General features: G+C 40.6%; 1 protein-coding gene across 3 annotated transcripts in view; it reads right to left on the bottom strand.

Moving 5' to 3' along the window:
- Window positions 1-13,074: 13,074 nt before the first annotated feature.
- smoc2 (SPARC related modular calcium binding 2) overlaps window positions 13,075-13,936 on the bottom strand; it is a 28,992-nt gene continuing 28,130 nt past the window's right edge. For all 3 annotated transcript variants that reach the window (XM_054799627.1, XM_054799626.1, XM_054799625.1), the window contains exon 13: window positions 13,075-13,699. In XM_054799627.1, coding sequence (XP_054655602.1) covers window positions 13,676-13,699 — 24 coding nt within the window. In that variant the 3' untranslated portion in view covers window positions 13,075-13,675. The remainder of the gene's footprint in view (window positions 13,700-13,936) is intronic.

Consider the following 13,936-nt stretch of genomic DNA (forward strand, 5'->3'; position numbering starts at 1 on the left):
CCAATCGATGCCAGCTTGTTTGATCACCCTTTTTAAAACAAACAAGAAATGCAGTTAGTTCGGAGCTCATTTTTGTCTCACGGGGAAGCTGAGCGGGAATCACGTTCATCATAGGGATGCTCCGGTCAGGGTTTTATGATGCCGATTCCGATACCAATCATCCATGAGTGAAATCGGCCAATACCGATCACATGGATTAATTATACATTTTTCAATTTATTGATGATAAGTGCTATTGGCCGGGGGTGCCATAAAAGGGCGAAAAGTCAGGAAAATTCCAAGGTCCCCTAAATGCCAGTGGGCAGGTATTACGTATTTGTTAATTAATTAATAATTAATTAATAAGAAAAGGGGAGGAATGTGATTTTTTTTCCATAGGGCCCAGAATTCCTGGCTGCACCCATGCTATTAGCTAAACCATAAAATCACCTGAACGTAACCATAAAAATGACTTAATTTAGACAAAAACGTACTTGACTTACTGTTTATAACGTATTTTGGGGGACTTCAGTGTGAACAATGGAAAGACCGAACTATTCCGGGAATCCAACTGTTGTAGTGCATGTAAAAGCACCATCACCTCCCTAAATCTCTTCTCTCTCTCTAATCCACCTCTTGTAAACATGTCCCATGACACATAAGTAACTCTGGCTGGAGTGTCTGTGTTTGAGCAGACACACACTGGATTGGTGGTTTGCCTTGCTGGTTAATTAAAAGTAAACACCGGTGCATGTTTTAGCATTCAGAAAATGCATCTTTGTGCGCCCAGACAAGTGTCTCTCTGTGATGAGGCAATTTGTGACCGAGTGTATATGCAACCCAAACTGTAAGTACTAAATGAGACAACATTCTAAAAAAAAAAATACAAAATTGTTTTTTCTTGCAGGTGTTTCATCACTGTAGTCATTCAGCATTGCCATTCTGTCGATACTAGTGTCTGTCTTCTGTGTGTTTGTGGTGAGAGATGTTTTCCTTGGGAAGCAAACAGCTCAAGGTCACACTTACATCTGAAGAGTGACCTAATGGGAAAGCAAACAGTGATTATGAGACTCCAATTACAAGTGAAAGTGGAGTATTGCCCCTGAACAACCCTACGTCTGTGCCTATCTATTTGTGCATGAATGTGCATGAATGTGTATGGATCTATGTAGCTGACTGTATCTTCATGAATGACTTGGGTGCGTTTGCAACTACTGTATAGTTCACGTTCTCATTGATGGGTTTGTAAACATGGTCTGTTTTCCTCTAGTTCAGTTTTCTCTCGAAATTGTGTCACAACAACCAAGCGAGGTCACACGTTTCCTTTACTAGAAAGTAAACAAGCGGTTTGGTGTCTGGTGTAGTAAGCTAATAAAGTACAACATGCAGCAGAATTGCCATTTGTGACAACTTTAACAATTGTATAGACAACACCTTGAGTGAATTATCTTCCGCTGAACACTGATGCCCAAAATGCAGGTCAACAACTACACACAGATGCAGAAGGGACAACGTTGGCAACAATATCACGTAAGTAAACAATTGATTAAACATTACATGCAGAACTTTCATTATTAAGCCGGGACTCAGCGCCACCTTGCTGCACGGTGGCCTCACAGTCAGAAGATAGAGGGTTCGACTCTCCGTTTGGGCATCTGTGTGTGGAGTTTGCATGTTCCCCCACGCGAGCGTGGGTTTTCTTCCAGGTACTCGGACTAACATACATGTTATGCTAATTGGATAGTCTAAATTGTCCAAAGCTGTGAACGGGACTGTGAATGGTTGTTTGTCTATAAGTGCCCTGGGACTGACTGGTAACCAGTCCAGGGTGTGCCCTACCTCTTGCCTGTGACCGTAATGAGGACAAATGGTATAGAAAATGGATGAGCGCCACATTTAACAATAGAAAAAAACAGAATGACTCAAAATAATCCTCAATGTCAGGAAAATTGCAGTAATCTGACAATATACAATGAAGTGACGGTACAACCAAATGGGCCAAAGTCCGGCACGGTTCATATGGCGCTGTGGGAGTATGCTGTAAGAGCTGCCGGTCATGGTTTTTCCTATGTAATGGTTTAAAACCAGCATCCACCGCGTGAGAATTGACAGCGCTAGCCATCAAGTTCCAAGTCAGAGCTGTCACTTTAATGTCTAGCGCTGCTTTTAAGGCATTAGGATGTGAGGTTTACACGTACTCTCGCACAGGCAGGCACAACATTATTTTAAAAGCACAAAATGAATGCTGAGTCACCATTTGTGCAAGCTTGGAGTTTGCTTTTCAAGGACAGTCGAACAAAGTGGGAAATGTCGCTGCTGGACGGAGCACAATGAAACAAAACAACATAAACCGGGAAGCACTGTGGAACTTCTAACTGTATACAATACACCCTTAAACTGCAGTCCCATCGGCAGGTATCTGATTCATATCTGGTTTATATCCACATATCATTAACGCCAGATCTGGATCTCAGGTTATCAGATTACATGTGCTTTTTATTGCTTGCATTGCGTGTCCAAACTTGGAGAAAAATTGGGATTGAATCACTTGATCACGTAGTGTCAAAGGGGTGGGGTGGAAGCAGTTCTTTTGGTGCATTAGGAACATACAGTGTGACCTTTGTTAATTTATGATTCAATACCTAAAATGTATTCTTAAATGGCAGCAGGTAGGTTTATTCAGTAAATAAAATGCCATTTACTTGTCTTTGACATGACTGGGTGTTTCCTGGTGTGTACATCCTAGTTACATGTTATGACTTGTGGGGTGTCAAAATACAAGATTAATCCATCAGACAGGGTTCATGGAAAAATAAGCATGCCTTACAATATCTTTCTGAAATATGAATGTTGAAAATATGTGACAACAACTTTTAAAAAATCAGACAAGGCCCTCCAATCTGGCGCTGTGGTATGCCATATTTCCTGAGGGACCGAGGCTATCGCACAGAGGGGCTTTCTCTGCAGCACATCGGCCTCTTCAGTCTGTGTTGATTTAGTAAATTACGAGGGATGTCAGCGTCTCACCACAACTTATCGTTAGTGGGGAGGCAGAGGGGGACCTAGTGTGGTTACAACTACAAGTATGAGAGGCAAGGAGGGAAATTATAAGGGACGCAAAGTATATAACAGTATACAGTATGTAGAAATGCCCACTCTTTGCGAGTTATACATTTGTTATGATAATGTGTAACACTTTGTTAGCTTATGGTTAATGCAATTGGATTTATTTTACTGTAACAAAATTAGAAATTGAAGCGTTTCTGCTGAATTTGGAGACTCACTGACAACATGGGCAGTCCCTTTCTTTCCCTTCTGTATGCACTTTACAGTCATGGTGTCATGTTCTGCAATAATTTGGTCAAAAGTAACCTCAGCATGCCAGGACATATTAGCAGGTTTGATTAATCAAGTATTTAATGAACAAATATTACCTCACACTGTGCACCAAAAAACAAAGGCCTATTTTTCTTGGATATTTTAGTATAGCTCAGAATTTTGTCACCTAGCAAATGAAGCACAAATCAGTTCATATTCTTACACAAAACTGTAAAATTATGATCCCCACTAAAATACACAGTTGTTAATGAAAAATTACCCCATCCATTTTTTCACTGTGCTGTTAATGTGAGCAATTTGTAGTGTGTTAAACTTCAGAACAGAATTTTTTTTTTTTTTTCACCTATAGGTGCTCCAGGTGGCTGGAGGAGGCCAGTCAGAGTCCTGCAGGGCACACAGCTCTATGGCATGTATGCTCGCTGCTTAAGGCTGTCTGTGCTACAGTCTGTTTCTAGTCAGGGGAGCAGACTGCACACCTGTGGCCCCTCTTGCTTAGTTCTGTTTGCTTTGACACCTCACATGCTGTCTCCTTCAACAACACATCCTTCAACCAAGCCATCAACCTCCTCAACCCCTCTCCAATGCCCCACCACCTGTTAAACAAGCTTTTTTTTTCTCTTGCTCTTTGTATCTCAAAAACCAAGGGCAAAATCCCAAACCTTTTCTGTCATTACTTTTTATTTTGTTAGGGCTGATTTGGCAAAGAAAACACAAGAACCTGCCTGAAAAGTATGAAACATTAGGCAAACCTAAAATGCAAAATCTGCAGTAGTTCTTGGCCTCGAGCCTTGAATTATGACTCAGGTCTTTGTTTCAGTCATAACACAATGACCCAGTTCCATCAAGTTCTTGTTGAAAAGGGCCTTTCTGGGTCACCTCACACTTTGAGACTCTTAGATATTTTTCATAACCATTTAATATGTATTTCTTTTGAAATGCCATCATCATTAAGCCTTTATACCAGGGGTATCCACACTTTTTCCACCAAGAGCCAAATACAGAAAAAAGGAACAAATTAATACTGTAAATGCTAAGCTATGTGAACAAAACATCCACATAACATTAATAATGAATTCATTTTGTTTCTATAATATACTAAAGGCCAATAAAAAAAACAGGCTGAAAATGACAAAAATGGCCCCTGGCTGCACTTTGTGCACTATTGCTTTATAATGATAATAAGCTGTGGGAACTACATCATATAAATGGACCAAATAATTTAAAGCCAAAGGGTGACAGGTAAATGTATGGGGGTTTTTGCACGTACAGCGGATCCCCGCACCTTATGCTTCACTGATCACATTTTTCCAGAAAGTGTTGACATGTACGCACCATAGTTGTTATGTTATGTTAAACTTATATGTAACTTTCTCCGACACTGCCACAGCTTTTAAAAAATCACCTGTTCATCGATCATCTTACATTATCATTCATTAGTGGTGAGTATCTATACGATTTAAATATATAATAATAATAATATACACATCTTAAAGCTGGTTTGTGTTGCGAATGAACAACAGCAGCAGGGTTGAGGGAAGCAGTCAAAAATACATATTTGTATGGACGTCTCAGTTACTGGTTATTCCCTCTTAAGGAATGGGACGCCTGCGAAAAGTGGATATCTGATAACACTTCAGTGTCACACTTTTAGATGATATGCATTTGCATCCTCGTAAAATTTTCATTATTTAGTTGCTCACCTATGATTATTCCAAGTTCAGTCTCAAATGTTCTTAGTTCACTTCTTAACTGTAAGTAGATGTGGCCTGTCACTATTTTTAAGCAAAAATCATTACAGACTTTGTCACTTTAAAATAACTTCTAATGGACAGGATGGCATTAGAAAAGTTTCTGCCTTGAGTGCTAATTAAATAACTAACTAATGTTTTTTTAGATGCAAGATGTCTCTCAGCTGATTTTTGCTAAGAACTGCGAGCAAAAATTGGGGTTACGAGCTGCTGTTTGGGCTGTCAATGTGACGACCAAGTCTCAAGCCAGTGGCTGCAAATAGCATTAGCAGTGCTAGCATTAGCATCGAACTAGCTAGGGAAAGGTTTTCAACTCCTCAGTAAACCATACGCACATTATAGCGATCTGATGTATCTTATTTATTATGTATTGGGTAAAACTATGATATGAACGATATCAAATTAAAAGGACAAAATGAATACTGAGCCACCATCCAGCCTGGTGGACTTTGTCTTTCAGAGAGGTTGTGTACCACAAATATGCACATTAGCACGCAATAAGGTCATAAAATCTTACCTTGATGCATTCCCACAGAGTATCAGCATTTGGGACCAAATATGAGGTGAAAGAAAAAGGGCGAAAATACAGCATAGTAGTTTATCTGTGCATGGGAGAACGTTAGAAGATGCGTTCGAGGACAGTCAAACAAACTAGGATTCCCCGCCGCTCGCATTAAACATAAAAAAATGGGGGATTTCTAACTAAAAGTTACTGTATTTTAATCAAATAATATTTACTGTAATGTAATTATTAATATTTGTATAGTTTAATTACTGTTTTCTTTTATGTTTTTTATGACTATTGTCCTGCTCAAATGTAAAATGTGTTTTAGGTATTTTCATTTGTACATTTCATTCAGGAAAGGTGCATTCTGGCAAATATTTAATAAAAATCATTTCTGAATGTTCCTATACAGGCTTTTCTGCTCACAAACGTTTAGAATTTAAAACCAACATCATAAATAAAGAAATCTTTGAGCTGGCACTGTAATCAAAATAACATGTTTGAGTGAGACCTCTCAATTTGACAAGTCTCACTCGCTCACATTTTGTATTTGCTGAACCTTTGTGGTTAAGCGCTAATGTGCTTAGAATAAAATAAAAATAATCATAAAAAAATATATCCTTTCTGACTGTGTATCATTATCTTTTTTAAATAATGGCCTATATGTCCAAAATTGATACATAAAATTTGATGTAGTGATCGTCGTAGTTGCATATCGAATCATTTACCACAAAGAGATTTTCTCTACTTGTTATATATAAAATCTTATTTCTATCTGCGATTAAAAGTGATTAATCCCGAGTTAACTATGGACAAAATGTGATTAATCGCGATTAAATATTTTAATCGATTGACAGCCCTAATACATTTGCATCCTGAACCTCATATTTGTTCCCATATTTACTTCCAAACATATGATGATAATAAACACAAAACAAAACAAATACATCAAGAATGTGCTAACAATAACTTGATTAAGTTCAAAAAATGAGTGCAACTACAACACATTGAAGTTGTTATGGAATCTTTCTCTGTTTGTTGTTTTTGTTTGATGGCACCTCCTCGAGACCATGATGTTCCTCCAGACCAACCACCTGGAGCCAACAGTGACCGTAGCATGTCACCTTTGACCTCTCATAGAGCGTCTAAGCAGTGTCCTGTCCCCATGGTGTTAACCTGATGTTTAGATAGACTACCTGCTTCTCAAAACAGGGAAGACATGACAGGGCAGGTCACCAAAGGGAGATGAAAACAAAGAGTCAGATTTCAGAGACCCTCTATCAATCAAACATCTTAGAATCACACTCACACGACCCACAGGAATCCCAGCGGCTTCAAAGAGACACATGGGAGGGATTTTTTCCAGCCTTCAGAGAACGGGATTGTTGTATAGCTGCAGTAGTGTTTATTGTCCCTGTTGCTGCTTGACACAACCTGAGGATGTAACCAAAGTTTTGGGATATTTACCAGGATAGAATGAATGCAACATAGTACAGTCATAGCATTGTCTTCCTTTTCTGTAATACCTTACAAGTATAGACAGGCTCCATTTTGGACATTCTTAGACATAAATCAAGGGAAATTTATTTTGTTCAGTGTCACCAAATTGCCCTCTTGTTTTGTACAGAGAAAGACTGATACACAGACGTGCTGGGTTAACACAACATTTGTGTATAAAGTTCATAGTTGACTTGTTTGCTGTGTCGCAGTTCAAGAATCCACCTGACTTTTAAATCTACTCAGAAAGGTGCGTAAGTAGTTTTAAAACACAGCCTGATTGTTGTGAAATGGGTTAAACCTATTAAGGGTTTCTCCGAAAGGGACAACATATCCATCCATCCTTTCACTTTCTATGTCACTGGAGCCAAACATTCACACTTAGAGTCACACAAATTTAGAATTGGCCATGAGTATGAACGCACAATGAGGGGGATGAGTCCTTTTAGATATTATTCGTTCTGTGACTGGAGTGCCCAATGTAAATGTGTAAATGCAGTAGACTTTTTAAAAGTGCTACTTGGAACATGCCGTTTTGTGTGTCTGTGGCCTTTAATGCTAATGAGCTGTGTTTGTCTACCATACGTCAGATACAACAGTATAATATTATGGTGTGGGGGAGGAGGTAGGTTGGCCTATTTCCTGAAGAAAATAGTTGACTGGCAGATAGAAGGCAGAACTCCAGGCTTTATTTTAAGATGTGTAGTGAAGCATGCCTTTTTCCAACCTGTCCGATGTGAAGTGTTAGGTGTATAATAGTCTATCTTTAAAGGTGTGCTTTTGTACAGCAGTGTTCATACATTTGACAGAGACAACAAACAAGATTTCATCACTGTCATGTGTGGTGAGGTTCATGGCTGGTGAGGCACTGACTTCTTTGGAGTCAGAGTTACAGTACACGTACGCCCCTTTCAGGTGTGGCGAGTAGTATCTGCCTCAGCTTATGACTTTTCACTGCAGTTCATTGTCCGATCAGAAGAATCATGATGTCACACATTTCAACACAAGTGCTTCTCAACACAGGCGTTGAGGGGGTACAGGCCTTAAGATCTCGCCTCTGTTATTTGCAGATGATGTGTTCCTGATGGCCTCATCAGGCCGTGACCTTCAGCGTTTACTGGGACAGTTTGCAGGTGTGTGTGAAGCTTCTGGGATCAGACTCAGGCCATGGTGGCTTGCACCCATTGGGTTGGGAGTGGGGTCCTGCTCCAGGTGGAATTCAGATATCTTGGGATCCTGTTCACAAGTGAGGGAAGACCGGAGCATGAAATTGTCATTGTACCGGCCCATCGTGGCGAAGAGAGAGCTGAGTCGGAAAGTGAAGATCTATGTTCACACCCTCACCTATGGTCATGAGCTTCGGTCCATGACCCAAAGAACAAGATTGCTGACACAAGCGGCAAAATGAGTTTCCTCCGTAGGATTGCTAAGAGATAGGGTGAGAAGCTCGGTCATCTGGGAGGAGCTCAGAGTCGAGAGCACGTCCAGATGAGCCAGTTGAGGTGGCTCGGGCATCTAGTCCGGATGTCTCCTGGACGGCTCCCTAGTGAGGTTTTCCGGGCATGCCCAGCCGGGAGGAGGCTCCGGAGAAGTCCTAGAACACCCTGGAGTAATTATGTCTCACAGCTGGCCTGGGAAGTCAGACTGGCAAGTCTGGACTTCCTTACTGACCCTGCTGCCCACACGACCTGGATAAGCGTAAGAAAATGGATGGCTGGATGGACATTAAATGGGTCATAGAAAGTCACGGTATATAATAAATGTTTCGGAAAACATTATATTGGTGACATGCTGAGAAACAGTAACCGGCACTCACCACGCAACCCAGTTTGTGAAAGTTGCGCATTCAGAGGTGAGGCTCAACTTGTGCCGCCCTTGCTTGGGTTTCTGTCCCTGTATTTGATTGGGAAATGAGCAAATTCAGCGATTTTAACTTATGAAACGATTAAAAATTATTGAAACCATATTGAAAATACATTTATAACACCAAATCATGGCCACATATTAAGAGGTATTTTATGTTATCATTCTTAGTGTTTTATTTTTGATGATACAGGTGAGGGCCTCAAATCTCGACCCGACTTTGATGCCCTTGATCAAGGCAGGAAAAAAAATTCATGAAAATGCATGTGATTGTATCGTCACATCAGCCACCCCGCCCGTGCTGTCCATCCACCTACCCACCACTGGCCCTTGCTGTAGCCATGCACCTGTCTGTAGCAGGCAGCTGTGGGTGGGCGGGTCTTGGCTGTCAGTGGAACATTCCAGAGAAGAAGTCACCCCATTAATCCCTTGAGTTTAGACCCAACAGCACCCCCCCACCACCACCACCACTACCACCACCACAAAGAGAGCCCCCCTCCACCTCACACCCTTCCTCGAGTATACCTCCAATCTACCTTGCCTTTCTCTCTCCCATCATGGCACCTTCCTCACCTACCGGTCAGGCTTAACTGGGATACTGCTATGTCAAAGCTGGACACTGTGAGAAAAAGATTAAAGGACAAGTATCCCCCCATGTGCACAAAACTACCTTCCAGCTCGCAGGCCAAGAGGTTTTAATCCCCCCAAATATTCAACAATGAAAGCAAATATTGCTATGTCCAACATCTGAAGGCTCATTTTAGAACAGCTAAAAGGTTAACAAACAATACATGAATCTGCGGTTTTAGACTGCATATTGCATATTCCACTTTGTCTTAATTGCTTAATTGTTTCATTTATTTTGTAAGCCCACTTCACATTTTACTCTGTAAATTTACTTAAAGTGACATTGAGTGTGAAGGCCATAAGCACTTTAGCTCTTGCTTAATTGTCCCCACCACTCCCACAGTGTGGCAGTTCCCCCCCTTTCTGTCTGCTGCAGTATGCGCAATTCTAACAAACGCGTCTTTATCAACAAAAAACATTCTCATGTCAGGCCAAATGCCAAACTTGGCAGCCACCCCATTCAGTTGGAACAAATAAAAGAGGAAGGCTGGGCAATTATACCGATCTGTCTTTGGACATCTGGCCATTACACCTACATCTTCTACAGCTTCAACCAGACTTCTCAGACTTCTAAACTCATCCAAGCATGCCGTTGTGGGCCTTGCTTTGTGCCCTGAGACATTCATGCTGAATCAGAAAAGGACCTTCCCCAAGCTGTTCCCACAAAATTGGAAGCATGCAATTATCCAAGATGGCTAAAATCAACTAGACAGTCAACTGCCTGTCTAAGAGTTCTCATACATTGGTCCATAGTGTAAAGTCTCTTATGATCTTCAGGGTGATATTGTCTGTACAACTCCTCTCCTTGGCAGAGAAGTCAGTGCAACAAATCTTGTCTTTAAAATGTTCTGTTATTGCTTTTAATTGGATCCAGCTGCTGCGTTTACTTCTTTCATTTCTTTTTAAAATACAATACATTCAAATACTGGAGTCTCAGGAGTCTCAAGAACATCAGGGACTATGGACATACTGTGTGTAAAATTGGGGATATTTGCATAAATACTCGACTTACCTTGGGCACTTGCAGTCCACGCCATGCCACGGCATGAAAGTGTAACCAACAGGGGTGTCAGGAGACGATACATGCAATTGGGTCAATGAGAGAAGACGAGATTTTAACATTTCTTTTAAGAAAAGTACAGTGAAAAAAAAAAGGTACTGTGCAGATGTACGTCGGTAAACCTCACTTGCTAATACCTTAAGTGTCACACTGGCTGTTGAGTTGACAATCCATGCTGCTTGACTGCCCTCAACTCTCATTCTGCAGACCTTAGTTCAAGCCCAGCGTGGAACGCAAGGCTGGCTGAACCACGTGGAGTACAAAAGCACAACGAGAACATGCAAACTCCACACCGAAAGCAAACACTGACCTCTCAGGGCATTCAATCGATCGCAATCGAGGTGGGACGAACACGAGTCTGACTAGATAGAACAGCTCTAGCCTGAGGAGTTTGGTGCACGATCCAGAGTATTTCTGCTCTAAAGGAGGAGGTATATCCAGACAAGAACAGTTTCGCTCTTTTGTGGTGTCAAATGGCAGCCGTTAGGGTACAATGGGCCGAGGCCCCTGCCAGCCACGATAGCCGTTTGGGTGGTATAACCTTGTTACCATTCCATTCACATGTAATGATGTATCCTATCTAGTCACACTAGTGTTTGTCCCACCCAGTCATTGAGCTTGAACTGATGAAGCCTGCTTGGGCAAGGGGTGAAACGTCTTCTAAGACAACCTGAACAGTCCAACTGCAATCGATTGAATGCCCTGGGAATACAATGACCTCAGTGAATGAGAATATTCACAGGTAGACACTGACATAAAACCAGAGCCTTGCTATTGTGAAGAAATAGTGTTAACTGCGCTTCATCTATTCAGATAATCGCTAGTGAAACCATACTTCCCACGCTAGTCTAGCTATCTTAAAAGGAAATCTTGGGAATAAATAGTTCATAATATTGAATAATGTTTCTAAAAGTTAGACGAGGAGACAAATTCACTCAGTGACCACAATATTATAGTAAATTGGAAAGAGGATGATGCTACCAAAATATTGGTAAATTAATGCTTATTTTACAGTGTCAATCAAGACTGAGTTATTATAATTGTAATGTCCGCCAGCAAGCGGCAGTGTACTGTGGTGTTCCCTGGACTCCTTAGGAGGAGAGTCCTGGGCTGTGCTGACACTTTTTTACCAACAGACTAGAGCCCCTCTGAGGAGCTAGGGGGAAATAACAGCCTGGCCAGAGGCTATTAAAACCCTGATGGGTTTTGACAGTAATTTCTTCATGAGTCCACGGCTCATGGGGCCTGCCAGTGGTGAGATCGGTTGCCTGCTTTTGCCCATTAATGCACACAAACTCTGCCCACAAATCCCACTCAATAGTATCTCTGTGCTCAGGGGGTTTGTTTGTGCTTGTGTGACGGAGAGAGGTGAGAAAAAAAGGACTGAAGTGCTGGAGAAGAGGAGACTTTGCCAATTGTGCGATGGTCCCGTTAACGATGCCAAAAGGTTTGGATCCTTTTCCTCAGCTACTCCATCAGTTCAGGCAGGAGTCCAAGCCACCACGAGAAGACATAACCATACCTTGACACCCAGCCATGTCGTAAAAGGTGTTTATGTGCATCTCAACGCAAATGGAGGAGAAATCATATATGACAAGACTTAAGCTTTGTGGACTAAGTAGAAGTTGGAGACTCAGATTGATGAGAGGCTTGAATGAAAGTTTGTGAGGGATGCATAAAAATCACCAATAAGGTGCTATATCTGGATCTACCCCTATACAACATAGACCAATTACATGGTTGTTTAAAAATACATGTGTTGTGTCTGGTTGAGGTAAAACTTGCAAAGGGGAATTTAACCTATAATGCATGTAAACTCTGACCTTGTGTAAATGGAAGACATTTCAAAATAAATACAAACTTGTTGTTCAATCAAAACCTGGAAAATGTAAGTTGTATAATCATTCAACCCTAGAAAAAGAACTGTTTAAATAAATAATTGAGGTCCTAAAATTAATATGGCATTCATTGCCATGATGAGCGCATGTAAACTTCTAACCAGAACTGTATAATGTTTATTTTTTTATAGCTGAGATAGTGTTATCAAAGAGATAGAAACAAGAAGAGAAAAGGAAACGGGGGGGGGGGGGGGGGGGGACAAAAACAAAAAAAAGAGAGACAAGAGACAAGGACAACAGCAGCAACAACAACAATTGTGACAGAAAAAAAAAAAAAAAAAAAAAAAACACAGATTCACACGTGCTGGGTCATATATCGCACTCTAAATGGGCACTTATACACTACTGGGGTTGGCCCAGCCATCTATCCTCAGTTCACATTGGAAACCTGTGATGAACACACAAATATCTACCACTACTTGCAAAATGTTGCCTTGGGGGAATTAGCATGCTGTCTGAAAGTGGGATGATACACAACCTCTGCTATGTATGACTAACACTTGGCTTTTTAGGACTGTGTCAACAAGGTGTTTTATTGACTACAGTAGAACACACATAGCAACAAAAAACATTGCAATTACTGTACATTATGTAGGTAGAAAGGTAATTGGATTAGACTGACAAAAACACGGAACATTACCTGATGTAATTAGCAGGCTGCCGGACACACACACAAACAAAATATGTATAAAACAGTTCTTTATTACTAATAAACAAGAATATGTAGGGACATGTAGCATTTTTTTTCATGGTTAGTGTTTGAAACATTCTTGCAAGCTGCCATACAAGGCAAAGGAAAAGACATTCTGAGTGAGTGTGTACTGTGAACAAACTATCCATACATCAGCTTTTTAGTTATCAACACAACAGGGAAAAGTACACAGAAAGGGGCACAATATGAAACATCAAACATGAAAAACTTGTACAACTCGGACACTCAAAGGACACATACATTGTATGTGTTAAATAATTTTTGCTTGTCAGGACACAAAGAGCTAACTACAACATTCACAGATTCAGCAGTCTGTTTAAATACCTTATTTCTACAAAGTGAATTTACATTTTTCTTAAAGTACAAAGTGCAAATACTATTGTTTCTGTTATCGCCGATTGGTGAGGGCAGCATCTCCATGCGGGAGCGGGACTCTCAGCTGATGTTTCAGCCTTGTTTCTTCGATGGATGCTGAGGGGAGCAAACCAGAATCACATCAGTTTAGCATACACATAACGACAAGTAAAACACTTGCTGCATGTTTTTTACTTTTTTAGAATTTTTTTTTTTTTTAAAGAGATTTGTGCTGTATTTGCTATTTGCACTATTTAATTTATTTATTGTTTATTGATGTAGTTATTTTTAATTTAGAACTATTTTGTAATGTATTGTAATTTTGTAATGTGTGAGCTTTCCTTTTACATTTTT

This window comes from Dunckerocampus dactyliophorus, chromosome 14 (genome assembly GCF_027744805.1).
Source record: "Dunckerocampus dactyliophorus isolate RoL2022-P2 chromosome 14, RoL_Ddac_1.1, whole genome shotgun sequence".
Classification (NCBI taxonomy): domain Eukaryota; kingdom Metazoa; phylum Chordata; class Actinopteri; order Syngnathiformes; family Syngnathidae; genus Dunckerocampus; species Dunckerocampus dactyliophorus.